The sequence below is a fragment of the Phoenix dactylifera genome, chromosome 10 (genome assembly GCF_051530095.1).
Source record: "Phoenix dactylifera cultivar Ajwa chromosome 10, Ajwa_hap1_PhDact_Kaust_v1.1, whole genome shotgun sequence".
NCBI classification, from domain to species: Eukaryota; Viridiplantae; Streptophyta; class Magnoliopsida; order Arecales; family Arecaceae; genus Phoenix; species Phoenix dactylifera.
Genome location: NC_143199.1, coordinates 31,434,973 through 31,462,821, shown reverse-complemented (window position 1 = coordinate 31,462,821; position 27,849 = coordinate 31,434,973). Strand labels below are relative to the sequence as shown.

At 42.2% G+C, this 27,849-nt stretch overlaps 3 protein-coding genes across 4 annotated transcripts; all 3 read right to left on the bottom strand.

Annotated features, from left to right (window-relative positions):
- Positions 1–3,545: 3,545 nt before the first annotated feature.
- TMKL1 (transmembrane kinase-like 1) lies at positions 3,546–6,144 on the bottom strand. The gene is made up of 2 exons (XM_008791309.6): positions 4,679–6,144; positions 3,546–4,599 (listed from the first exon to the last, which is right to left on the bottom strand). Exons 1-2 carry the CDS (start codon positions 6,033–6,035, stop codon positions 3,962–3,964), a joined length of 1,995 nt encoding a protein of 664 aa, XP_008789531.3. The 5' UTR covers positions 6,036–6,144; the 3' UTR covers positions 3,546–3,961.
- Positions 6,145–13,314: 7,170 nt separating this feature from the next.
- On the bottom strand, positions 13,315–18,532 carry LOC103706993 (putative pectate lyase 8). Of its 2 annotated transcripts, none has more exons than XM_017842743.4 (7): positions 17,930–18,522; positions 17,518–17,586; positions 17,040–17,105; positions 14,535–15,177; positions 14,251–14,354; positions 14,013–14,151; positions 13,315–13,910 (listed from the first exon to the last, which is right to left on the bottom strand). In XM_017842743.4, exons 1-7 carry the CDS (start codon positions 18,031–18,033, stop codon positions 13,689–13,691), a joined length of 1,347 nt encoding a protein of 448 aa, XP_017698232.4. In that variant the 5' UTR covers positions 18,034–18,522; the 3' UTR covers positions 13,315–13,688. The 2 variants fall into 2 exon arrangements, with proteins under 2 accessions (XP_017698232.4, XP_088562132.2); XM_088706006.2 differs by having other exon boundaries at positions 13,804–13,938; positions 17,930–18,532.
- Positions 18,533–22,559: 4,027 nt separating this feature from the next.
- On the bottom strand, positions 22,560–27,473 carry LOC103706994 (uncharacterized). Its single transcript, XM_008791311.6, has 4 exons — positions 26,703–27,473; positions 23,905–23,966; positions 23,683–23,787; positions 22,560–22,889 (listed from the first exon to the last, which is right to left on the bottom strand). The coding sequence occupies exons 1-4, from the start codon at positions 26,944–26,946 to the stop codon at positions 22,737–22,739; spliced, it is 564 nt and encodes a 187-aa protein (XP_008789533.5). The 5' UTR covers positions 26,947–27,473; the 3' UTR covers positions 22,560–22,736.
- Between the last annotated feature and the right edge of the window lie 376 nt (positions 27,474–27,849).

Here is a 27,849-nt window from a genome sequence, read left to right as displayed (position 1 = left end):
CGAAAGGGTCGCGTGGATGCGACGCGGTACGAACGGTTCTGATGTATTATGCCGGTGATGCGGACAGCTGATAAGAGTGTCCGCAGGGGAATGTTTATGGGTCGAGACGGAAGCTAGTTTTGGAAGTGCCGAAACGGTTACGGGTTATTTGCCGCCGCTGTGACACGTGGCGGTTCTCGGGTGGACAGGAGCGGGGTCCACCGAGACCACGTCCCCGAGAGGGGCGTGAGATTTGAGCTTCGTTTCGTTCCGCAAGCGATCCGCTGTGGGGACTAACGAGATTTCCGTGGTAGCGAGTGGGGCCAAGTTGGGCTATGGTGAGGAATGGCAGGCCTTTGAGATCAAGCATATATTTCATGAAGCTAATGAGACTGCGGATTGGGTGACTACTTATATAGTCAGCCACTCCAATAGTACCTATGGGCTGGTAATGGGAAGTTGCCCTTGGTACTCAAGATATTCTATTTTTCGACTTTATTTGGTGCGTCCATACTCGTTAGGTATGATCCATCCGCCTAAGGACATGGGTGCGTATAATGATCGCAAGGGAAAGATCATCCACATGTCAAGTTCCCCAAGGTTGCATGTTATTCCATTGCATATAGGAAGAAAAGTGAAATATTACCTATTAGGTTTAGAGTCACCCGGCATCCTTTCTACAAGTGTTCAAACGGTGGGCTATCGCCCTGCGATTCCAACAAGCAGCTACTGTGGTGACCTATACAGCTTATCAGATCTAGCTGTCTAGAAATGCCTTGACATTTGGTGAGAGCTGCTCCCCATTGAGGTTCGTGGTCGAATGGGCCCAACTCCAGGCAGCAGATATTGCTCACTCGTAGTTGTTGGATGATCCTTGATAGCTCGGGATACCTGAGCTCTATTTCTGCTCGTGGAGTGTTTTGTATGGTATTTTTCAAGATAAATTTTGGCGGATGCATACTGAGTGGCAGAAGTAGGGGAGGTGTCAGCTTTATCATCAAAGACCCGAAGTCCAGAGTGATGGCAGCTGGTGGTTGCTACATTTTCGAGACCTCGGTCCTGGGGGCTGAGTTGAAGACGGCTTGGGCTGGCTTGAGTTATGCTCGGCGAATATTGTAGGCTAGAGTCGTACTGATTGAAGGTGATTCAGTGACAGTCATTAGTTGAATCCCGCAGAATGTAGATAGGGTGGGCAACTACCGCTCGCAGCTTAGGAACATCTGGGATATGACCTATAATAGGATGTTGTTGCAGGCGAAGCATGTGTATCAAGAGGCCAACGGGGCAATGGATTGGGTGGCCTCCTATGTGCCAACCACTCCGGAGATACTCTTTGAATTGGGGGAGAGGGTTATCTGGTGCGCTCCGGAATTTATTATTTTTCAATTTTTTCGGTTGTATCCGTATCCATAATATATGCTACATTCATTTTAACCAAAAAAAAAATATTACCTAATAATAGCATATTTATATTTTACTTGGATTGAAGTTCTCTTGGTGATTAAATAGGACAAAAAATAAGAAGGTCAAGTATTGAATGATATCCATGAGTTCTATTAAAATACCTTTTTGTGTTATACTCTATTCATGTGATCATGCATCCATGAATTCTAAGAATTTAAACTTAGTGTTTTGGATATTCTAAAGATCAATGTGATATTATCTCTAGAAAAATGAAGAAAACAAACATATTTCATTATACATGTTTCCCATGTACAAGTCTTTTCATGACACTTTCTTTCATTTATATATGGTGGAAACAATGTGGTTGTGTTATCTTTACTGTTATCAATTACATCATACATCAATATATATTATGAAAAAATACTTGCTGCAAAGCCATTTTCATAGAGCATTATTTGTCTTATATATGCATGCACACAATCCAGAGATCCCTCTTTAAGAAACTGCTTGGCTATAGTGGATACTCAATTCATATTACTTTTATCCATTCGAACATATCTTTAATTCATGGCTTTGAAGCACCTTTGCAACTTGCCACCTTGTAGAATGGCCAAAGAGCAAGGCAATCTTGAAACACCATTTACATTAGAAGTACTACAAACAGCGATACTAAATAATGCAGATTATATCATTATCAATACTAATTTATCAAAAAAATGAGTAACAATCATCATAGTGCAGCAACATGATAAAATAATTTCTTGAATTTTTGTGGGTCAAGTTAAGAGCCATTGTAGCATCGTAACAAGCAACGAATTTTCCGAGCCAATACCGTTGTAACAGCTACATAATGGAATGGACCAAAAGATGCAAACCAAAGGAAGGATCCATCGCATATTTCCTTCGCAAAGTGGGTACGACGCAAGCAAGGTGTACCCTCCCTCAGAAAAGCCTTCAGTGGTAGCCCACGGCATGTGGGAAGAGCACTTTATTTGAGAGTCGGGAACTGACTCGTCCCAGTCGATTGCCCAATTCACTTCATAGAGACAGCACGCATTGGTCACTGTCACACTCTTTCAGTCAGCTGTTCAAGGTTGACGAAGGCACGCCCGGGCCACCAACGTAGAAAATATTCTCCATGAGAGTTCCAATTAATTTCTACCCCCACCTTTCTATTTCTATCTCTCAACAACTGAGGTCAGCCAATTCATGCATGATCATCATGTATAGCAACCAGCCACTGTTTCACCATTGCAATATGACAACACTATTTGCTTGTACATTTATAATATGCATACATGCCGTGTTTGCTTGCATCATATGCTGCATATCAATGCATATACATGTGCATGTGGATGTTGATCCATTTGAGCATGGACAATGCCAGTGTCCAAGTGCTCGCAGTAATGTTCAGGATTCACCTGAAACAAACCCTGTCCCCACGCATAGAATCGCTTTTTCTTCAACTTGACAACCGGCACAAGCAAACGAAGGGCAATCAGAACGGGTGGGTTGATACATATCCGACACGACCTCCTACAAGTGCATCAAAAGATCGCCCGGGTTAACCTAAGGGGCTAAGGGGTAGTCAAAGGAGCCTACAGGGTCCTATAGGCTAAAGAGTCATCTTAGAATTCTATACTATGGATAGCTACCATATTATCTATCTTAAAGACCGGTGGTTCTCACTCATTTCTAAAATATGAGACGCCCTTAGCAGGATACATGGCGTGTCACGATTATGAAGGTTGGTTGCCCTTCCCCAAGATAAATAATGTGGCATGATGATACAGAACACTGTAGAACAAAAATGGCACCGCAGAGAATCCTAGCTAGGTCTTCTTGATAAAGTTCACAGTGAGTCGCACGCAACACAATTTTTCTTTTTTTTTTTTAACAGTGACAGCACTGCGGTGCACTCATTTTGTTAATTTAAATTTATAACAATCAGCTACATGATCCCACTTACAGCTGCTCAAATTCTTCATTGGTCCTGAAGATAAAATCCTGCAAGAAGTTCTGAGCATCAAAACTATAGAGCAATAGCAAACAAAGGAGTTTAAAGTTGGCCAACCAAAGTGGCATAAACATCCAAATTGCAGCAAGCCCTTTATAGTATTGAGAATTATTCAAGAAGCACTAATCATGCAATCCAAATAATATAGACAAAGCTTTCCAACGTCACTTTCCATATATATTGGTTCCCAAACAGTACATATTATGCCATAAATTTGGTTTCGATATCTGGATAACAATTCACTACTGGTCCCTAGCTATCAAAGGCTAACTCCTCCAAAACAAAGTTCCAAATTAAATGATCAAAGTAAATGAAGTTCTCAATGCAGCTCCGAACATCTTCCAACCAATACAAATCATCAAAGGATAAAGTTAAACTTCCTTAATTCTTCCCGCATGCGCAAATATAGTTGCTATATTTCGAAACTAGAATCATCAACATCAAACGATCAAGATACCTGCCATCTCCTTCCCCGATGGAGAACCACCACCTCCTTCCTTTGAAAGGACTAGTAGAGTTAATATAGTTGAAGATAATGAAAGCAAGCACTTTTGGAAGGATTCAGAAGGGTGTCCCTATCTCACTCCTGGTATCTGTAGGACTATATAGAGCAGACCTGTTCCTTGGCCTGTTCTCCTCCAGCTGCTTCACGACTTCGTTCATGTCCGGCCTCACGGATGCTACGGGAGCACAGCAGCCCATCGCCAACTTCAACGCCTGCACCAACCCATCCTCTGTCGGGCTCCTTATCCCCTTCAAGATCTCCACATCGAACACCTCCATCGTCGTCTCCTCCAGCACCGCCACCTTGACCAAGGACGGCAAGTCCACGCCCTCGCCATTCCTCCCGTTCCCAGGTTTCTTGCCCATTAGGATCTCCAGCAGCAGTATCCCGAAAGCATACACATCTGTCCTCGAGTTGCACTTCTTCATCTTCTGCAGCTCAGGCGCCTTGTAGCCATCAGACTTTGCAGCAGACACCATCTCATCGGCTACCGCCGGCACCATCAGCTTGTCGAGCCCGTAATCGCTGAGCCTCGGCACGAAGAGCTCATCGACGAGCACGTTCTTGGACCGGATATTTCCATGGGTGATCGGCGTCTCCTGCCCCGTGTGAAGGTGGGCGAGCCCCCTCGCCACTCCCAGTGCTATCTTGTGCCTTCTAGCCCAGTTCGGCAGTGTCCTTCCAGCTCTAGACTCTGCAACAACATGAGAGAATCGAAACGGGTGAGCTTTACGTGATCAAAGATTCATTTGAGTTCGGGGAAATCCACTTACCATGAAGGAGATCATGGAGGGTTCTATTCGGGAGGTAGTCATAGATGAGGAGCTTCTCTCCCCTCTTCCCCTGGTAGAAGGCTTTCAAGGAAACCAAGTTCTCATGCCGTGCTCGACCGAGCAGCCGGACGACGGGCAAGCACGAAGCCGCATCCTTGCAGCTGCCTTCCCTCAATAGCCGAAGAGCAATCGTGCCCCCATCGGCAAGCTTAGCCTTGTACACAGTCCCATAGCTGGTCTTCTCCATCACTTGGCCAGTGGCGTTCAGCACGTCCTCCAGCGTCAAGTGCTCACCGCCCTGAAACACTATTAGTTTCCCCTCACCACCATTGTTGCCATCCTCCATCTCCATCTCCTCCTCTTCTGCCCTCCTTCCCCTGTTCTTCTTCTTCCTCCCCTGCGCCCATCCAATAGACACCGACGCGAGGACCACAGCCCCCGTCATCAGTCCGATCACCAACCCAGCAATCGCCCCGGAGCTCAGGACGGAGCGCGAGCCACATTTCCGCAGGGGCGCCCCGCACAGCCCGGGGTTCCCCTGGAACGCCGCCGCGCCGAACTTGGATTGCCCGAAGGCCTCCGGCAACGCCCCGGTGAAGTTATTGTAGGAAAGGTTCAATCTCTCCAGGTTTCTCAGCCCGGCGAGCGACGCCGGTATCGGCCCGGAGAATCTATTGCTCCCGAGGTCGAGTTCTTGCAAGCCACGGAAGCCGGTGATGAACTCGGGGAACTCTCCTACGAAGCGGTTGGCGCCAAAGTCGAGAACTTGGACGCGGTCGCAGGTGGAATTGGGGACGGCGGGGTCGGGGACGGCGCCGGAGAGGTTGTTGCCGTGGAGACGGAGGGAGACGAGGCGGTCACAGAGGTTCCAGATGGAGGGAGGGAGGGAGCCGGAGACTGAGTTGTCGGAGAGGTCGACTTCGGCGAGGGAGGGGCAGTTACCGAGCTCGAGAGGGAGGGTGCCAGAGAGGGAGTTGACGCCGAGGTAGAGGGACTGGAGAGAGGAGAGGTCCCCAATCTCCGGAGGGATGGATCCGGCGAGGGCGGCGGCGGGGAGGCGGATGGAGAGGAGCTGGAGGGAGGAATCGTTGGCGAGGGAGCGGTTGGAGCGGACGGCGGAGTCGTTGCAGTTGAGAGAAGCGCCAGCGGAGGAGGTCCACTGGAGGCCGCGCCAGAGGCAGAGCGGGGTGGAGGTGTTCCAGGACGAGAGCTGAAGGTTCTCCGCCGACGAGCGGCCCTGGAGCGCCGGCTTTATCTTCTCCAGGAGGAGGAGGACGTCGGAGGACTCCGAGGAGAAGGCCGAGAAGAAGGAGAAGAAGAGAGAGAGGAAGAAGAAAAGAAGAGGAGAATATGCCATTGGAGGAAGATGAAGAAGACTCGGAGTGAGGCGCAGAGGACAAGAGTTTGGAAGTAAAAAGGTGGGATTTTTGGCAGCTTTGGTGGGGAGTGGCTGGGGGCAGGGTTTTTGGGATGAAGATAGTTGGGTTTTTGAGGTGGGCTTTTATAAACAACTTCTATTTTTATCACAAATCTTCCAACACACCCACTCATACACCCCATAATGGTGCGTAACCAGATCCACCAGCTCAGCGATGGACCGTCCAACAATGGAGCGACGTGAACATCCACGGACAAAACAAGAGGGCGTGTCTCTTCATGATTGCACTGGTCCACCGCCGATCTGTGGTCCTGGTCCAACTAATAAGTAGACCTACGTTGTTGGGAATAGGGGTGGTGTTACCGGTGGCTAGGGGGGCTGTTGTGAGGGGGTGTCATAGTCGGTGAGTGCGTTCGTGGGTGAGCGTAAGGATGGAGGGTTTTGGGAAAGGCAAAGGGCGGACCGCTGACTGCTTGGGTTCCGTTGGTGGGTGGGTGTCCATCTTCCGCTTTTCTATCGTATGCATTTCTCTACTTTCTGGTAGGCGAGATTTCGACAGGCGAAATTCTCAGTCACATGCGAAGTTGATACGGTATCCATCTACCCTTCTCTTTTACTTTTGTTTTCTTCTTTTAGGATTCAAAAATTGAGGCTCGCAAGGAAAGTCTTTAAAGTTAAGAATGATGTTAGCTGTTAGAATTTTTTTCAAAAGCTGAATGCGAGATGCATTAAAGAACAAAAACATGTTCAGCTCAAATGAGATTTGAGCAAAATAATACAGGAGATTTGAGCACAATGATACAAAAGATTGTAAGTCCAAATAACCCACACGAGGCTAAAGCATTTGTATTATAATAGTAAAGATTGGGCTCGAGATGAAAACTTCATTAAGTATGAATGGTTCCGTGGAAACTTAGTTGGAAAAAATAAATAACAAATTCAAATTTCAAAATTAGAAAATCCAAAAAGGTTCTAACTACATGTTGCTAGTTTTGATAGGTGCACTAAGGATCTAAGATGAATCTCACTTAAATTTGGATTAAGAAAATTTTAAGTAATGATGAAGGATTTATCCACATGCAGGCTACAGTTACTTTCAATCTCATGTACCAACAATAAATAAAATTAATAAATATAATGTTTAAATAATATTAAATTAGATTAGCAATCTCAGGTATTCAGATTAGGATTTGGAAACTCTTGCGTCAGGGCCCTCCACCTAGCCATATGGTTCTCCACCTTGGACAGACACTAGCCCAAGTTTCAAGGATTACCGGTCTATTTCCGCGTCATGTTGACCTTTCTTTTTATTTTTGTTTTGGTCATTAAAGTACACAACACAAAGCTGGTCAGAAATAAGAAGTATACAGTTTATGAAAATATTTTGTTAGAGTAAGTAACTCATATTGAATGGTATTCTTATTTGAGTGGTACGCTGGTATTCTAACGAAACGAAGCGACTAAATATACTTATCTTTAGGGCAACTATGTAGTGTTTTATTCTACTAGAAATGCTGATAAGGGTTGGAACTCTGGAGCCAAGGTTTAACTATAATATCTTGTAATCCTTGTTATTTTGGAAGATAGTAAAATTTCAGCTATTTTGTTCTGGTAGACGTGGACGTGGACGTAGGCTATTTTGTTCTGGGATGATGAAGGAAAGTTGTTTGCATCTTCCTTTAGATATAGATTGAGAACTCTTCGTTTTTTCAGCACGGACTCCGGCAAGCATGACCAACCCCATGGGCGTAGTTCTTGTGCGTGAAACAGTGTTGGGACTTGACCTTTTATTAAATATAAATTTGGCACGACGGCCGTCGGCCATCTTGATTAGAGTTTTGACGATAAAGCTTTTCCTTCCATAAAGAGAAAAAAAATAAAAGAGAAAAGAGAAGGAAGAAAAGAGATTTTATTATCGTTTTTTTTATAACTATTAAAAGAAAAAGGAGAGAGAGATAGAGACATAGGAACAACCATCAAGCATGGAAATGGGAATAAGATATGAACTTTAGCTTTAGCAGCCCAAGTCTGATGCGGCAACTTTTGAGTCGCACAAACTTTATTAATCGTTACCAGTGATACCAGTGCAATATCTAATAATATTTTTTAAATAAAAAGCATGGGCGTATTTAGAGAAACTAACTTCTTGCTCGTTCACTGAAAGATACAAGCATGGATTTTCACAAAGATTCGATTTTTCATTCAGAATTTGCTCATTTGATTCAGAACGATGGTATAAGATGTAAATATATTTGCTCTATATAATTGCCTTTTCTAGATCTCTGATCTTTTGGTTTATCAAAAAATAAAAGCAAGAAAAAAATTAGATTTGAGTAAGAAAATGAAATAGAAGGAGAGTGCAAGACACTATAAGAAACATAGAAGGGTAGAAGATAAAAGCGGTAGGAAAAGAAATTGGCTTGATTTGTAGTGAGAGCACTGGTTCAACTCTTGAACAGTTTCGATGATGGAGTTGTGTTAGTAGTATAAGTGTTGGCAAGGAATTGAAAGACTGCCACTGAGGTGGTAGCTTAGTGAAACTGGGCCTTACTTTCAACCACGTAATTCCAAGTTCGATTAAATTGAGGAGACTAGATGCTTCTTGCTCGGATACGTGGACTGGGAGGGCTTATTGATCCGCCGATAGCCTCGGTGGTGCTGGGATGACGTACTCATACGTGGGTGTTGATCCCAATGGAAGGAGCCCACGGGTCAGAAAGGACATGCAAAAACTTGCGACCTGCATCGAACATTCCTTGGTGGAAGGAGGGCTCGGTGGGGGCTGCTATGCGGGTGGGCTCGTCCCTCCTCCCTCCCTATTTTTTCAACAAAAAAAAAGAGAAAAGAATTGAAAGACTCCGAAAAAAAAAAAAAATCCACTCTTTCAACAAGACTGCTTTGTTGATGCTTGGGTATCCATGTGCAATATCAGACTGAGACACGCAAATGAGGTGAAATCTCGTCTAAACATGGTTTATTGTTGAGCCATAGTGAAGGCTCAATTTACTTTTTGTCGATCTTAGACCTGAATCGAACCGACCAAGCTCATCAAAACACCTAATTGTAAGCATGATGCCCTTTTTTTTCTTTTTTTTAGAAATAAAACAGGAAGTAAGATATTTCAAAGCATGGTACTTTCCCACGCATGATGCTTATAAAACTACCATTTTTTTGTGTTTAAATGAATCGGCATAGCTCGAAGGCAGACCTAATTGCACCCATCCCTTAATACGACCATCATAAATAGGTTTAGGAAGCCCATGCCCCCTCAAAGTCTTCAGCATGTAACCCTCTTCCATCCAAGCAAATTCGCACCCATCCTTTATAAAATAGGGGCGGCAACTCATTTAACTTGATTCAATCTATTATATATCAGATTAAGTTACTTATTTAATAAAACGATCCAATTTGGATCTGAATTTTTATCTATTCTGTATCCGACCTGATCGGCTTGCCATCTCTACTTAAAAACATTTAAACCTAGGCTTAATTGCGACTTTTTTTGCTTGATTTAACATGCCTAACGTGCTTTCTTGAGAATAACTCTCACACAAGCCTCGGACAACTAAGATTTAGTACCTAAATCACCTTGTTTTGAGGTGAAGTGACACATGCTTGGATGTGCCATCCAGGCAAACGTTTTTTGTCCTAGACCACCATGATTCTTGGAAATTTCTGACTGTTGTTTATCACTCGACAGAATCTCTGGGAAGATAGGGTTGAATAAAGGGAGAGAAGCCGAGGACCAGGCTTTGTCCGAGTGGAGAGGACAAACAGTAAAAACATGGATCGGCAGCTAGGATAATTTAGTTGTCAATAATGTTTTGGGGGCATACAATGTATGTCATGAGTATGACTGGTGCCAAATTAAACTGATGCTTTGCTGGGCTTTGCTTGCTCGACCAACAATCAGTGGATGAGTGCTACTGAAAGAAACACATGATGTTTAAATTTACCAAGATTCAATTAATCACCATTTCTACAGTTCAACTCAGAGTTCACTGATTCATATGGAAGACAATCCAAGGTGCCTAGGTTTAAGAATCACTAATTGTTGCAGGAAGCGGGTTTTCTTCCATGGAGAACCCATAAAAAGAGATTTTGAGTTAAAAGAAACATTAATTGCACACCACTACATGGATGACCTGTGACTAAACTAACAAATCCTTTCATGAAATAAGGTAGGAGATCAAATCTCATAGTGCAAGAGGTTCTGATAGTATATAGAAACATACTGCTCAATTTTACCGAGAGAAGCCTTTCTGATTTAGATTTCTGTTGCATGACATTTTCATACTCCGAGAGCCAAAGGCCGGGATGACTGTCATGATGCTTACAATTGGTTATGCGGAATAGATCGACCATACGGGCTCAAGATTTAGAACAAACACCGAACAAATGCTAAAACAAAAATAATTAGAAGAGAGAAAAATACTTTATTAAAAAGAATGAGCCATGCGAAAAAGCTTTCTCTGCCACACCAAAGTCCCTTTAAATAGAGTCGGATATTTGATTCCTACTCAAATTCAACACCAACTAAAAGATAAGGATAAGACACTACTAAAGAAAAAGGGTAAGATTTATTACTACTGAAAGATAAGGATAAGGCTTATAACTACTAAAGGATAAGGATAAGACTTATTACTACTAAACAATAAGAATAAGAATTCTTGTAGAATAAAATTAGCAATGATTTTCAATAATTCATGAAATAAAATTTGGTGTTTTCTATATAATCAACTTTAATAACATTCTCTGAAAATTTATTTGCAATCGTTAATATCTAAGTCATGTTGATAGCATGCTGATTTATTGCAGAGTGCTAGTGAAATGCAGAAGCAAATAGTCTCGATGGTACAAAAGAGTATTATTCGTTTCAGCACATGCGGTTTAGTGGCCTTGGCAGGGTACTTTCATGCTTTGCCGACGGTCAATAGCATAAAGTTGGTTAATGTTTTCCAGCTGGAATCGGATGTGGAAAGGAAAGAAATTAAATAGGTCGAAAGCAGCCTATCATGAGATGCTAAATATAAGATCGCATTAGGTATCGTTCCATGGTAGAGGCTGATGATTCTTGAATGCTTATTATTTTGGTGGAGGTGCTTAAGGCATCCCTTCATGGCTCGGCACGCCAATGAGTTTATTTGGACGAGGGCTGCTGATATTCATTCTCTCTTGTATTACCTTTTCTTCTTGGTTGACTGTACTCATGTGAGAGCTATATGAAATACTGGTTTTACTGGAAGAAAAAAAAAAAAAAAAAAAAAAAAAAGCATAGCTCAGGCTCGAATCAAATATCTAGAAGCTCAAGTTGCTAGATGTCGGTGCAGCGCTTGCTTTACATAGCAGAAGGCTCTGCAACCATCAGAGTTGAAATCTGACCCAACTGGAGACATAGAGGTCCACCACCTTAAAGGAGTCTTTAAGTAGGCCTTGTAGGGGCACTGCACTTCGGACACCATTGTCAAAAATAATGGATTGCTGTGTTCTCTCTTCCGTTCTATCCGTCGATCCTCTGCAGGAATCGTGTTACAGAATATTTGGTACCTTATATCTTGAGCTATTGACATATCGCATCACAGTGCCATATTGTCTCTCCAACAACAGGCAGGTGCTTCTGCAGCAAATCTTAGGATATTCCTTGGTCTGGCTTATACCAAATCTACTTCTTCAATTTTTGATTATGAATCCGATCAAAAAAAAAAAAAAAAAACAAGAAAGAAATCCTTTGATTGTGAAACCAGAGAGGCTAAAGGATACCCTTTACATTATTCCAAGAGCAAGAACAAATAGTTGAGAAGATAATCTTCATGTCTTCATGATAAGCTAATAAGTCGCATAATACAAGAGTAAACTCTGTTGTTTATTATTATTATTATTATTTTTTGATGTAAAGGGAGGCAAAAAGGAGCCATACGGCTTTTATTAAAGATTAATCGTATTTAGAGCAGAGACGAGGGACAAAGATGAGTTACATTGTTAAGAGAGGAGAGATATATATGCGAGAAAAAGAAGCAAAATGGCTCCAAAGCAATTAGGACATGGAATGTCGGAGGAAAGAACCTCATCTAGACCAACAAGTAGGAGCATTCATTGTTTGAAAGTTTTAATCAATTTCACAAAAATTTTCAGGCCAACACTTTCCTATTATACCAGCCTCTTTTGAATATGAAGAGCTCTATTTTGCTGATCTCAGAAGACTAAGTTGTTGTGCCCCTTCTTACATCCGAATGAGACTTTAACAAAAAAACACCAGAATTCAGAATGGCCACAAGCTCCGAATTTTATATAAGAGTCTGACTTGAGGGAGTTTCTGAAACAAAAACCAGCCAATTTTCCACAACCAATTTCATATCACGTTTGGTACCTCCTCTATTATTTATGTATATGATATAAAGATACCCCAGGTAGCTAATTTCTCAACTTAATATTGAATTATTAGTATCCATTTTTTTAGTGCGTATGTGTGATGAGAGCTAGGACTGGTGGATGGCTGGAATCCCAGCCAAATATTAGAGTGGGTGGGATCAAACCCAGATGGCACCCTCTATAATACCGCAAAGTGCAGATTTAAGAAGACTAACAATTCAGAGTTTCTGAAGTTGTGGTGAATGACTGCATTGAATGAGAAAACATAAACTTCCCACGATTTGCTTCCTACCTCCATCTATAGTTTCCAACTGAGAAACAAAATTTCCATCCGCTTTTACTATAGATGCTGATTTAGTTAAGATCGCTCAGCTATATTGTAACAACCCAGGACCTCACCCAAAATGGCTAGCCGGAAGGTATTATTTGGGTTCCTTGATCCTGTATAAGTACCCAAGATCTACCCAGCGAATAACCGATGTGGGACTAAACACACGCCCGCACGGGTCCTCACATACTCCCCCCGTTCAAGCCATGACGTCCTCGTCGGGCTAAGGGTTCAAATCCATTCAAATTTAATCACAAACATCACGATCGGTCCGTGGTCAACCCCAATGGATCCGTGCTGCAGTGTCCCCTAGTCCACATAAGTTATGTGCCGGGTCCGCTCTGATACCATTTGTAACAACCCAGGACCTCACCCAAAATGGCTAGCCGGAAGGTATTATTTGGGTTCCTTGATCCTGTATAAGTACCCAAGATCTACCCAGCGAATAACCGATGTGGGACTAAACACACGCCCGCACGGGTCCTCACATATATCCTTACACATAAAACAAAAAAAAATAAAACAATGACAAGAAGAGTAGGAGGATTAGACAAGCCAAGATTGTAGATAATAGAACTCTTCCTTAATGCATCGATTACAACAGATTTGCATGCCATATTAATATCAATCATTAGCATGTATGTAAATTCCATACGTAGAAAAGGTAACATCCAAAAGCCAATCAATCCTTGGACAATGGGAGACAGGTGAAGTTGTGGAGAGTATAACAGAAAGACATAAGCAAATATCCCAAGGAGAAAAACCAGGAACAAAATAAATCAGCGACGCTGCTGCACCTGCTTCAAACTCAAATCAGTATGCGAGCAGGCGAAGGTTGGCAAGGGGAATCGCATGGTCGATAAAAGAAATTGCAACACTTTGTAGTAGAGTGATACATTCCTGCTGTTCTTGCAAGCTGTAGATGGGTGTAGGAATCAGCACTGAGCAGCCTTGCGGCACGAAAGGGGCCCTGCTTCTGAAGTTATAGTGCCAACCATAGAAGAAGGCTTCGCCCCAAGGCTGGAGGCCCTTGAATAGCTCATTGAAGCTCCTGCTCCAGAGGGAATGAAGTAGGCACCATTGAGCAGCATGTCACCCTCCGACCTCCAATTCCAACTCTTCCAGACACCTGAGGGTGCGTCCAATCTTTTAGTAACCTGTCAGCCAATTTGAAAAGATGCACAACTATATGCAATTCAGTATGGAAGCAGAATCAATAGAGTATGATAAACAAATTCACTGTAATTCACTTGAATTACCTCCTTGGCGAAGGGGTTGGCCGGGGCAAGGTATCGGTTGCCCTGGCTGTTGATGGTTGGGCTTGCACTCCCACCAATGGCATACATCTCCCAATGGGTGTAGTCATTGTTTACCACATGGAAGTAACCATGCCTGCACCTGCAATTTCACAAAACAGAAAGATCCTAATCCACTGCCTTTTGTTGGCCAAGCTTTGCCTTCTCTGCAACAACAGGGGAAGGGAAAAAGATGAAGCACCTCGGCATTCTCTGAATTAGGCCTTCACCGAAGTGGTTGAATGCGATGGTGACTTGCATGCCCTTGTCTCTCTCGTAGGAATCGCTGTGACCCAAAAGCATCACCTGCATCCACTTAAGTCAATGTAAAATAATCTCTACGAACTATATCCGATCAATTTCTTATGCATGAACGAGTGCAATGCAATCGAGGAGGGTCAAGTGATGCAGTCCGGGTCTTGTTGAGTCTTCTGTATAGCGTTCTTGCCATTGTTGAAGAAGATTGATGGAAGAAAGGGATGATACCTCATTATGGTGGGTGAAGTGGTTGTTGGAGATGGTTATGGCAGTGGAGCCCATGACGGCATCAACGAGTCCGTCGGCGCAGTTGGAGAGAGAGCAGCGGTCCACCCATACGTGGCTGGAGCCAAAAATGGAGATGGCGTCACCATCAGCCATCGTCCTCCAGCCATAGTGGGAAGGAGAGCTGCGGACCATGGCGTTCCCGGTTGGCTTGCAATCATGGATGTGGAGGCCGTGGATGATGATGTTGGTGACGAATTGGATGGTGATGCAGGCGCCGTTGGCGATGTGCACGTTGGCGCCGCGGCCGTCGATGGTCTTGAAGCTGTTCATGATGAGCTCCTGCTTGAGGGTGATGACCATGTCGCGCTTGAAGACGATCCAGAGGGGCTCGTCCTGGATGGCGGCGTGGCGCAGCGTCCCCGGGCGCGGGTTCACGGGGTCGTCGTCCCCGGGATCCGTCACCACGTAGAGACGCCCGTCGCGCCCGCCGACGGCATTGTGGCCGAAGCCAATGCCGCAGTCGGCCAGCCGCTTGCGGTGGTGGTGCCAGGCGGGATCGCAGCGCCAGCAGTCGTCGATCGGATTGCCGGTTCCGCAAGAAAGATATCCGAGCGCCCGGCGTGCGCTGCTGTTCCTTATGCTCCTGCCAAATAAATTTGCCAAATTGTAAGGCAAATTTCTCCTTGGTTCAGGGATGGTTTTCATTCAAGACTCGAACTGCCCCAGCCGAAGGAGTGTGCTTGCCACCTATAATTTATTGAAAGAAGAAGCTATACGAATACAAAAAGAGAGAATTTACAGAGTTGCAGGAGGAATTCCCAACAATCTAGCGAGCTGTGGTTCCACATTTTCGAATTATATGATCTTATTTTTGCTCTCGCTCCTATTCATATTCATGTGCTCCTCAGAGAAGCCTATACGAAAGGATACACAAGTCCTGTGCAAGGATCGTGTGAGATTTAGTCCTGTAATTGGGTCTAAAGCCTTATGGCTTAAATTATTTAAATTGAATTGGATTCAGACTCAAAGTTGTGACTCAAAAAATCACTCAGCTGGTGTTTTACTCTCTCATGGTGAGAGACAGCTGAGTGATTTTTGAGTTACCATGGCAATTGCTCTGCTGAAAGTATTGTGCAAACGTTTTCTCCTCCCCTGGGGATTTGAGAGCAAATTGTATTCTTTCCTTTGGTTTCACCATACTAGTAGTTCCTATCAAGGAAAAAAAGAAACTACTCATGGTGTGGAAGACTTAAGAGGCCAATCGCCTGGAGAGATGAGTTCTCACACTAGATAAAAAACCTCCTCTTTATGCATTAGAACATGCACTCAAGGGGCTGGTAATGAATGACCCAAAAATAAAGTGGCTTAAAACTAACGCACTCCAATAATGTTCCACAACTTTTCAGAATAGCAAACGCTTCCCATTCCACCCAAATTGCTGATGGAACAAATCATTATATTATTCAAAGCCAGAATGCAAGTATATTTTGGTGGAGTGGCCATGCTGCTCCATAATCCAAGTAGCAGTGATTCAAGAAATAGCAAGTCCCATAAGGCTAACATAGTTGTGGCCGTGGAGAGGACCAAGGCTTGCTCGTGACAACCATCGCATAGCCATTTCCATAAATCTTAGAAAGAAGGAGAAGAGGGCGAATCTTTCGTAGGAACTGTCGCATGCTTGCAGATAATAAATGGAGGACAAAGTGAGAGTGAGAAACAACGTGAGGAGAACCTGGACCTGCAATTCCATGCCCACTCCCCGTCATCGGTAGACATGGATCATATCACGTGACAGCATGTCATATCGCGTGTGCGAGTTAAGAAGAGTGAAGTGGAGTAGTACAATAAAAGAAATATGATAGCTATTATTTTTTCTTATTTCTCATCGACTGTTATAATATAAATAATGACCATTATTGTAACTTATACCTTTAAGTAGATTTTTTTTTTCAAATTCCATTTTTTTCTCAAAATACCCTCCAAAAAAAATGTACAAAAATATAATTTTATCTAACAAAAAATAATAATAATATTAGCTATCATTTGTTAGAATGTCTATTATTTTCCATCGTAACACTATTATAACAATTATTGGGGGAATATGATTCTCGGGAGCAATTTGGATGCAAAAGCAAAAAAAGATGGAAACTAAATGAAGTTCAAATAGTGGCATGACAAACATGCAAAATTAGGAAGGGATTGTTCTTGAAGTTAGAAACTTCACAACATAATGAAGAAGATGGGATGGAATTTCTTTGGAAGAAGGCATCATTTGTTCGTGTTAGAAGAATATATTGCCAATAGTGAAAAAGAGAAATGAGTCACAGTTAAAATACAGCAAAAAAAAGTTGTAAAGCAAGAATTAATCCCTCTGTTCTGGAATAAGAAAATTTACCAGCTCTAATAAAGTCATCTAGGCCTCTAAATTGTTTGTGTATTTAATGGAAATAGTTTAAAGGGTTCAGAGTAAATTAAATATTATAAGTTTAACGAAGGAAAACTTACATTTGCACCATGGAAGCAACCATGTCCGGGTCATCAACGGCGCCCATCACTGCCTCCAGCACAGGCCTGGTGAATCATTTATATAGCAGTAAATTATTTACCTCTAATTACCACCAATTTTTTTTTTAAAAAAGGGAAAAGAAACAGTAATGGAAAAATTCTCGGGATTCGGGTCCCTTGGGGGCGTCTATCTCCGGCTTGTGTTGATTTTTGACTGATGGCTTCGATTGTACGTTTCCCAAGAAAGCGAAAGGCGCAAACGAAGGAAGAGAAGAGAAGAGAAGAAGGTTTTAGCAAAAAAAAAAAAAAAAAAGGAAGAGAAGAAGGTCGTTATTCCGGATTAAAGTAGGAGAGGAATAGCAGGGCCGCTTGATCCAACGGTGCAATGCGTGGAAGGTGTCGAATCTCGGCAATGTCCGAGAAAGATCCAACGACCCAGATTTATGCTAAGCCATTTATTTCAGAGCGTCGAACTAACCTCGAAGATGTCTCATTCGCCGGCGGCTGGCCTTCTCTCAACGTCCTCCTCCCAATTCCTCCTCCATTCCTGCGACAACCAAGATCGGCAGAATTAAAACCAAGAACCCATCGTCGCGCTTAAAAAACTCTTGTTTGTTTCTAGAGCTGAGAGGCCTCAAGTATTTGCTCTGCTCCTAAAACAGGGGAAGCCCAAAGAAAGGAATGCCCAATGTCTTGAAGAAATCGTCATCTCAATTGCCGATTTATTCAGAGCTAACGCTCGTTTCAAGAAAAGAAAGAGAGAGAGAGCTCATTATTCTTTTGAAGGAATTTGCTTCCTGCTTCTTCTTCACTGGATTACTACAATAACGTTCAAATAAATGAAGAAGCGAATCAAAACCAGATACTAGGGGAAGGGGAGAGGAATGTACCTGGAAACAAAGAAGCTCTGGCCCCCAATCCACCCCAAGCCTCCAGCTACAACCGCCAAAAGCCCGAGAAGCAGCAGCGGAAGCCACCTCATAGACGCCGCCATGGCCGCCGACCCCCTCTCTCTTTATCTCCCTCTCTCTCTCTCTCTCTCTCTCTCTCTCTCTCTCTCCCTCCTGTGGAGGACAAAAGAAATGGCGAAAAGGAAAAGAGAAAGAGAAAGGGAAGCGGAGAAAAGCACAGTTTGGAGCGGGAGGGAGGGAGTTCAACGAACCGCCAATTTATAGATCCCGGCCTCATCCTTTGCCCATGCATGCATGGTTAACGCTGGGGCTAACGGTCACTAACGGATCGATTCGGAGCTTGGACGCCTCTTCTTCCTGTCACGTGCCACGCCTCCGCTCCCTCCTCTGGGCCCACCACGTCCACGTAGGATTCCGTACCGGCATTGCCCGGCGTCTCCGGCGCGTGCCCGGCTTCCGGAATTTGTTACCGTTATGGTGTCTTATTAATCCTGTCGTCGTCTTCTCCGGCGAGGATCACGCCCTCTCTCCAGTCACGCCTCCCATCATCGCTGGCTCTCACGCGTGTCGCGGACGCTGCGGTGTCCGTCACGGGTGTTGCCGAATTTATATCCCGGACTACATCATTCATTACGATAGTTGACATCGTAATCGAGCTGGGAGAGAGAGTACACGGAGACTGTGTTGAAAGCTGAAAAGTCCTCTGCTTCTATATAATTGCTTCTTGTGTGATTTAATATGGATAGATGGGATCTAAGAGCATACTACGGAAGTAAAAGAAGAGAAATCCAGTGTCTGGTAGCAGACCACAGTCCTTGTAGGATTCCACAAGTGGGACAGGTCCCCTTTGTTCCCCTTGGTATCCGCTGGCAGGGGCACAATTCAACTTGGAAGAGACAATATCATGGCTTTGCATTGGCTGGAAATTCCTTCGAAACACCCTGTCACCTTTTAACATTTTTGGCCTCTACCAGGGGCGCAATGAACTGTAGCCTGTGATGAAAGCAGGTTCTTACAAAATTACCAAAAAGCAGATTCTTATATGGTCAATGTGACATTTGATTTGGCTGTCAGGAAGTCAAGGTTTCTTTTAGAACCCCCGCTGGTCCCGGAGACCGGCTATCTTAAGTTCTAATTTGAGTTGAAATGCTCTGTTCTCAAGTTGGCTTAAGTTTCTTTGGTATTTTAGCAACTTTATAGGTAGATAACAAGTTGTATGATGTCCATGGCAGTAAATATGGGATTAAAATTCGTTGCAACATGGAGGTCGATCGAGAAAAACAAGACTGAATGCTGTGAAGGACTCAAAAACGTCTCAACATGAAGGAAGATACCTTGTGATAGTTTTGGAAATCACAACTGGAATGAGCCCCTTGCATCGAATAGTAATTGATGAATGGCATGTGCACATATTGCGAACTGCCACTGTGTGATGCTTAACGTAAATATTGCATAAAAATTTCTGCGTATGTTGTCTATAATTTTTCTCAGACTCTTGATATTTGTTTGCACGGAGTAATCATCTTTTCTTGTTTATAAAGATTTCTTGTCTGACATCGAGTTGTTAATTATATGTCTGTGGATAGAGAAATAACCCATGATTTTTCTTCTCTTCGAAGCAAAGAAATTTTTGGATTCGAAGCTTCGATAGTGCTTCTTCTTGTACTCAAACATGGCCAAAACAAAAAAAAAAAAAAATCTAATCTGATCATCAGCAGACTAAAAGATATAGCATCATTCCTATTTAACACTCCCTTTCTTTTGTCTTTTACTGTTTTCTTGAATAAATAGCTTGGAAAAGCTAGGAGAAATAATTTTTTATGAGAAAGAAAGTTTTGAAAAAAATAATGTGGTGAAATTTGACATCCAGAAGCAAATTTTGTTTGAGAGCCGTCTTTAATTATTTTCTGACCATCTAAGGTGTGGGACATACGCACCCTATCCTTAACACCTTGAACTAAAACGAGAGGTGCAAGTCTCTTCCCCAGTATACCAAATTGACAGCCCACTTGGCCCGTGCACTTCGCCACCATCTTCCATCCACACCTCTAGCTATGGTATGGCATCAAGCATTGACAGCCCACTTGGCCCGTGCACTTCGCCACCATCTTCCATCCACACCTCTAGCTATGGTATGGCATCAAGCATTTGTGAGGACCGTGCGGGGCATGTATTCAGTCTCGCATCGATTATTTGATAGGTAGATTTTAGACACTTATATAGGATCAAGAAATCCAAATAATACCTTTCCGCTAATCTTTTTGAGTAAGTTCCTGAATTATTATAAATGGTATTAGAGAGGATCCGGCTCATAACCTATCTAAAATATTATAAATGGTATTAGAGCGGATTCGACACATAACCTATGTAAACTATGAGATACTGCAGCACAAATCCATTAGGGTTGACCACGGGCTAATCGTGATGTTTGTTATTAGATTTAAATGGATTTGAACCCTTAGCCTAACGAAGACGTCAGGGCTTAAACGGGAGGAGTATGTGAGGATCCATGCGAGCGTATGTTTAGTCTCACATCGATTATTTGCTAAATATATCTTAAGTATTTATATATATAGAATCAAGAAACTTAAATAATACGCTAGTCATTTTGGATAAGGTCATGGGTTGTGACAGCATTCGAGTGCGGCATTCCTCACATGCCAAGCCATGAAGATCATATATGCTCTGTTCATCAGACGGCTGTGAGACAGTCCAGATGCCTTGCACATGAAACTACTATGTCATGTATGTATACAGTACTGCGCACCCTTCGGAAGTTGAAACCAATCCCCTTCCGTCAGTGAAACCAGATCATCCAACCATCTGATCGATGCCCTTTTGACCGCCCAATACAGGAGCAATCAATTAGTTTTGGACAGCTCTGATGACGTTCGCCCGTCAGTCGTGGACCTCTGTTTCAAACTAGATCCCAGTCTTCTCTGCAACGTGCTGCGTCAGCCAGTGACAAAGGGCACTCCTTATCTTAAACCTTATCCTAATTAGTGGTCCAACTCGAGAAGATAGACTGATTCAATCGGATCGCCAAATCTATTTGCAAATTTTTTTTGCATTACCTGTACAATAGCATGCTACTTGAGTAAATCGACTGTATTGGCTCAGGATCCGAAAAAAAAAAATTATTTTATTAAAAAAATTAAGACACATAAAACTATTCCTTTTTATGTTTTACCAAAGAGGACGTCTCTTGCTTTCTCCATCACTCTTTTTTCCATAACTAGTAAAAGACAAACTTTGATACCCACTAAAGAATAAAAATAGCTATTCTAAAAACAATAACTAAGTAGAACAAAAAAATATTTATTTTAGGTGGGATAACTAAGTAGAATTAAATTAGAAATAAAATTATAGAATAAACAAGCAATAATTCTCAACATTGCCATACATATTGGCTTTAGATTTCAAAAGGACTTTGATTGCTCGGTCCATTTTAATGGAACAAACCGGCTAACCTTCGTGTTATGTTGAACTGGCCAACAGTGTTGTCACATATACTAGGTAGGAGCTTCGATGGGCTGCTATTAATTGCCTAATCTTGTATTATTTCAGACCATAAGATCCTATTAGATTTATTTGAAACTTAAGTTATGCTCAGTCTTGTCTAATTGGGTTATCTAACAGTCAAGTTTTCTGCATGCAACCTTAGTAAAGGCTCAAATTGCAACAATATTTAGTTCTTACTCTATTATTTTAAGTGGAAAAAAGGGCATTTGGGAAGAGAAAAATAAAAACTTCTAGAAAAACTGTATACCGGCTGATTTCATATACTTACCAAGTGGCATCACCAAGTCGGCAAACTCTGACGACTTCATGCATGTATCATGATAACGGTCGTCTTTATGCGGGCTTTTACGCAAGCAGAAATAACGTCCTCAATTCTACCGAAGCAAAAGTTAAAGGCATGTTTGATATTGCTTTATTTTTTTTTCTAATTTTATTTTTTTAAAAAATATTTAACAACATTATCTCGAGAAAGTTTTTTTATAAGAAAAAATTTAAAATATAATTTGTGGTGAAGCTAGGAAATCTAGCTCCTAATTTCTACAACATTCTGACCCTTCTTCACAATGCTCTTTATCAAATCAATGATGCAAATCACAGGGCGTTCAGAATAGATGTCTTTTCAGCCACCTCATAATATATATAGGATGAATAGGTGCGATCCTGGGTGACTTATAGAAGACAATGTTCACTTCACTAACTTGTCAATTGGTATGACCTTCACCTCAGCCCTGAGTAGCTCCATTTCCTCCTCCCTAATGCCTAGGCAAAGTAGCTCCTTACCGTTACCCTTTCAAAAACTAGCACAGGCCAAACTGCCCGAGGATTGTTTTTTCAGAAGGAAAAATAATTTTGTTGTGATATGCAGATTTAATTCAGAAAAAGAGTTAGCCTTCTTATCTCTGAGGTTGTTTGCAGCACCATCTGGATTTCTCTCTAGTGGTCTGTTGTTCTAAAGTAAGGGAAGTTCAGTTTAAATTGTTTGATCATATCAGCATATATTGATGCAGGTTTTGGTGGAATGTATAGCCTGTAACAAGACCATTGTGGTAAGAAAAAAGAAAGAAAAGAAAAGAATCCTACCTGCTGCTTTCTTCCAACAAAGTCATTGTTTCCATTCATAAAAAAAAAATGTTGGCTATAATTCTATTTCACAATGCTTTGATCATTTAAATTGTCTCCAATACATGCGTCCTCTGTTGACTGTAATTCTATACTAGAAAACTGATAAAAAAACGTTCAATAGAATGCCATTTTATATGGTTATCTACTTGTACTTCTCCATTATTCGTCTAGCTTCTTCCAAAGTGTCATCTTCGGTAGACGCCGTGCTTCCACCCCCCATGGAGCTTTCATCCCCTCTGGAACTTTCATCCGTGTTCAAAGCGATGAAGACGAAATATATAAATCCCATCATGGCCTGTTGCAAAAAGGTCAGGTGTGCCATTCTTTAGTATAACTAAAAAAAATGAAGAAGTGACCTGTTTAGTTTGTTCACCTCTGAGTGGAAAATATAACAAGTGATCCGATCATGACATGAAACAATTGCTTATTATTAAAATTAATCAGTTAGTTGAGGCACACTTAATGAAAGATGAAAGAAATACCAGGCTTCAAATTCATAAAAGAAGAACAAAATCCTTCCATATATTTTCCAGAACCTTAGCATACAATACAAAGCTTCCGTGAAAGTAGGGCTGATCACGGGCCTTCTGCACCCAGCCCGGCCCGAAATTTTTCGGGCTTGAGCATTAAAAAAAGGCCCATGGGTCGGGCCTGGGCAAGAAAAGCGGGCCGACCAAAAAAATCGGGCCGGGCCTGGTCAGGCCATTTTGGCCCATTTCCATATTCCAAATAAAGAAAAAATCGGGCATATCGGGTCGGGCCGGGCTAGACAGGCCTAGAACCAGATTTATAAAGTCGGGTCGGATCTGGACAAAAATTTAAGCCCAACAGTCGGGCCGAGCCGGGCCTGGGCATAGCCATCGGGCCTAATTTCTGCTGTAGAGCCCGGTCCGAGCCTGGCCCGGCTCGGGTTTTGATAAGCTCTACGTGAAAGTAACAATATTCAGTTATGAAGAAGCTCTTGTAGATGAGATGCATATGTATTCTTGCATTGCTAATGACAATTTCTCCCTTCTATGACTAAATCAGCACAATTGATAGAACTTCATATTTTCAAACTTCCATAGCTAAATGATAGAAAAGCGTACCAATACAAAGAATGCAGTGGATAGAAAGGATTTAAACAGAATAAGAGCAACTGTTCCAGCAGCAACTGCTACACCAATCCTTGCTAGAGGTCTGGGAACTACATCCTGACATCAGAAATGCTAAGTCAATAATGTATTAACTCTGAGAATGTTTCATATCAACACTGTAAAATACCCTGATAATAAGCAGCCCAACATGGCAACGAGGAACCGGGAACCTACCGGCACAAGTTTGGTACCTGCCTCAGTGACATCTTTTCCAATCCTCCAAGCTGTCTGAATGACTACATAATGTTACGAGCAGGGTTAGGTTAAAAACAAAACAGTATTTACATATCCCGCACTAGTTTTATAAAAAACACGGGACGCAATGCAGAGACTTCAGAAGATGCTAGAGACTAAGTTTTGATACTTAATGACATGTTTCAGAATCAACAAAAACTTTGCAAGGGGAGTTTTACACTCAAGGGCTCTCTCAGTTAATTGCCAGCTTGTAGAATTTCAATTTTAGCAACCATCAGGTCGTTTCTTGAAAATATTTAGGGGAAAATGAGTGTAACCCCGAGGTCACGAAATATGATATAAAAGTGAGCTTTGTTCCAGCTATTAGTGCCAATAGGGCCTGTACTCAAGGATGAAGACATTGTCATCAAACATAAGCAGATCTCTGTTGAGATCTGGTTTTTCAGCCTTCTACAGCCACAAGATATCTAGATCGGCTCATTGCAATAAATCATTTCTCAATACTCGTAATCTGCTCTAGATCGGTACTCAAGAAAATAAGAATGGCACTCAGTGAAACATTCTAGCAGATAACGATAACCATCAGAAAATGTATTTTGACACATGAAAGAGAAATAGGAGATCGTGTTATCTCTGCCTAACCTATGCTTAACAAACATATGAGGTTCCCTTCTCATAATTCAATGGTTGAGTTACAAAGTCTAATATAACTTAACAGATTTCTCCAAAGTAGTTGCCACCAAACTATTTAAGAAAGTCCACAAACTTAAATGCTTCTCAGGTTCCAACTTAAAAAGTTCATACCCTTTTCTTCTGGAGAGCTGCAGGCCTGGAACCATCTCATAAGTGCAACGGTAATGATGATGTCCTTCTGTCGAAATTTTTTGTCTACAATCCACATTGCAATAACTCTGTCTTGTGGTGAGAAATGTAGAGGTTATTTTTTGGATAACATTTGATTAAGCTAATTAGGGGACATCATCGGGATGTTCCCCCCCATAAAAGAGGATAAGAACAAGTAGATATAGTCAAATCTTCCTAAACTCTGGTATGCTTCAAAAAGACTCTGCCCTTGATCCATTAACAGAATTTCTAAAAGTTATCATATGTAAATCATCTGTCCCTAGTGTAAAAAAAGGCGGCCCAGTGCAAGAGGCTCTCACCATTGCGGAGTCTAGGGAGGGTTAGATTTATGAGCCTTACCCCAGTGTTCGGAGAGACTGTTTCTTTTTCTTTTTGGGGGGAGCATTCGGTCACCCGATTTTTATTAATGAATATAAACAAGAAACAAGGGAAATGTACACAGAGAGGATGAGAACAGTCGAGCAGCTCTTCCTGAGAGCTGTTTACAATCAGAGCTTTCACACCCAATGTATGCAAACAGAACTTCCACACCTTTATCAATCAGAGCAAGGAGACAGATAGAAAACAGCCAACTGTAGTGCAGAAATTAGACCAGGTAATAAGAAGCAATCTAAATCTGAGGCCGAATGGGATTAGATGGATTCTTCAAGGAAGCAACAACAGGGTTTCTAAAGGCATCAGCTACAGCTTTTAGAATCAGATGTACACTTCTCCCCACTTTGAAAGATGACTAGAAATTAGACATCAGTCAAGTTTCTGTTCATATGCTTAATTTTGGATTAAACTTCAATGAATGTTGGGAGATGCTTGTTATGACAAAGGATAGACCAATCTTTTGAAGAAATTTAAACCACCATGAGCAGTGTGAGCAGATGATGTGGATTTGTTGAGGAAGATCTTGGAATTCTTCTCTTTCCAGCATGCCCAAGTAATAGCAGCAATTACGATCAATATGATAGGATGGAAGTGTTTTGCAAAAGAGTCCTTAATCCAGATAAGGAAGAAAGCTCCAAACCTGGTAGGAGGTATTTGCACATCTAGGCTGCTGCTGATAATACTCCAGGTTTCCATGGAAATGGGACAGCTGTGATCAATTGATTCCCTGGCTCCATTACAAAGAACACATCCACCAAGATCTTTACCCAATTTCTTGCCAAGAATATCTCTAGTATTGAGCTTGTTTTTCAGACAAGCCAGATGAAGCATTTAACTTTGAGTGGCACATTTAAGCTCTAAAAAGAAATGCACATTTAATTCCTCTGCTGCTCGGAGAGGCTTTTTCCAAATTTTGAACCCATGACCTCCGGGTCATGATGGAGCAATCTTACCATTGTGCCAAGGCTCACCCTCATCCATCCACCGCGGTATGTTTAGGACAAACAAATTCAGAGAAAAAGCACTATTCTCCTCTGAAAATTCCTCCTAAATGTACAATAAATCCGCCGGAAATGTTCTTAATCACCATCAATAAACACGGAGTTAAATCCCTCGCTCACATGATGCCTAGTCATTCTGTCCTGTTTCGATGCACTTTGTGTGCACCAGTGTGGTTATTATGTACCACCAAGATTCGATTTTTATCCACCAAATCGCATTTTTGTTAAACATGGATGGCCTCCTTCCCTAGGACTCCCATTGTCAAGGCGAATAGTAACGATTGTTGATAAAAATCGAACAAAAGTTTCTAAGAAATTTCCAGCTATCAGGGCCCTAACTGTACGAACCTAGTTCTCGCACCCTCCCCAATTGTTTATTACCTAGCAGAACACAATTTAATCACCCAACCTAAAAGACTACGGCCAAGTGTTTCCCCCCCTTCCCTCAAGATTTCGTGGAAGAAAACCCTCCTCGGATCCGTTTCCTTGGGTAGAACTGGAAACTGGAAAAGAGAGGAAGAGATTACAAGCACGAACCTCTGAAGAAGTTGGAGTTGGATTGGGCGGCAACGACGACGGGGGGCAACCGGGAAGGACCACGAACTTTATAGAAGCTTCTCCGTAGCGGCAACGGCGACCGGCGAAATCGAGAGGTGAGGGCGCGGCTGATCGGGCGAGGGGATAAAGCCGGGAGGAGGAGGAGGACGTTGGAGATGGAAGCGGAAGCCGCCATGATGCGAGCAAGAGGGGAAGGCGAGGGGGTGAGGTTTCCTTGGGACATCAGGCGGCAACGGACTCTTTACATGGTGGGCCAGCTTCCACCGTTCCTGTGTTCGATCTTTTGCCTCATTGTGTGGTGTTCATGGTTGGAGCAGCCGGACAAACTCTTTTTATCCCTTGAGAAAAAGAAGTAATCGGGCAGTTGATTTAGTGGTTAATTATGCTGTTAATTGTTAGTTCAATAACTTCTAGCTGAATCAAAAACCATGACGAGTGCTGGCTGATATGTTTTGATGTATTTTTTTCCTTTTTTTTGGGTAAAATATCTCTCACCATATGAAAACTTTGCAACAAAGACTGGCTAATCGGACCGGCAGAGGATGGCCACCCACTGCTCAGTGATATTCGCAGATTGGTGAGAGATTGTGGCTCCTTTCAGACTGTTCGTGTATATCGGAAGGCGAATAAAGTCGCAGAACATTTGGAAGAGATCCATTGGACATATTATGTAGTTGTCCCTCCGCCTTTACGCTATTTTCTTTCTCTCGACACTTTTGGCTGTACTGAGCTGTATGAGATGCCGCTGTACAAAAAAAAAAAACAAAATAAAAAATAAAATTAATTTTTTAAATATACAGTCTTCATATTAATATTTTAAATATACAAGAAAAATCCACATAATTAAGCCAACACATCAATGCAAGGATTAAAGAAGTGGATAAAAGATGTAAAAGTTAGGAGAAAGGAAAACTGGAGTAATTAGGTGCATTGAAGACATTTTAATTAAAGTTGGGCCTAACAATGGTGCATTTTCAAAGAGAGTATCAATAAGGGAAAATAAAGATTCTTCCAAAAAAGATAAGCCTAAACGGAGAGCAAAATATAGCCAACTTTGTGGGAAAGTAATATCAGGGGTTCATAATGATGAAACAAAATGGTAATGTTTCGCATTCTTGATTGAAGT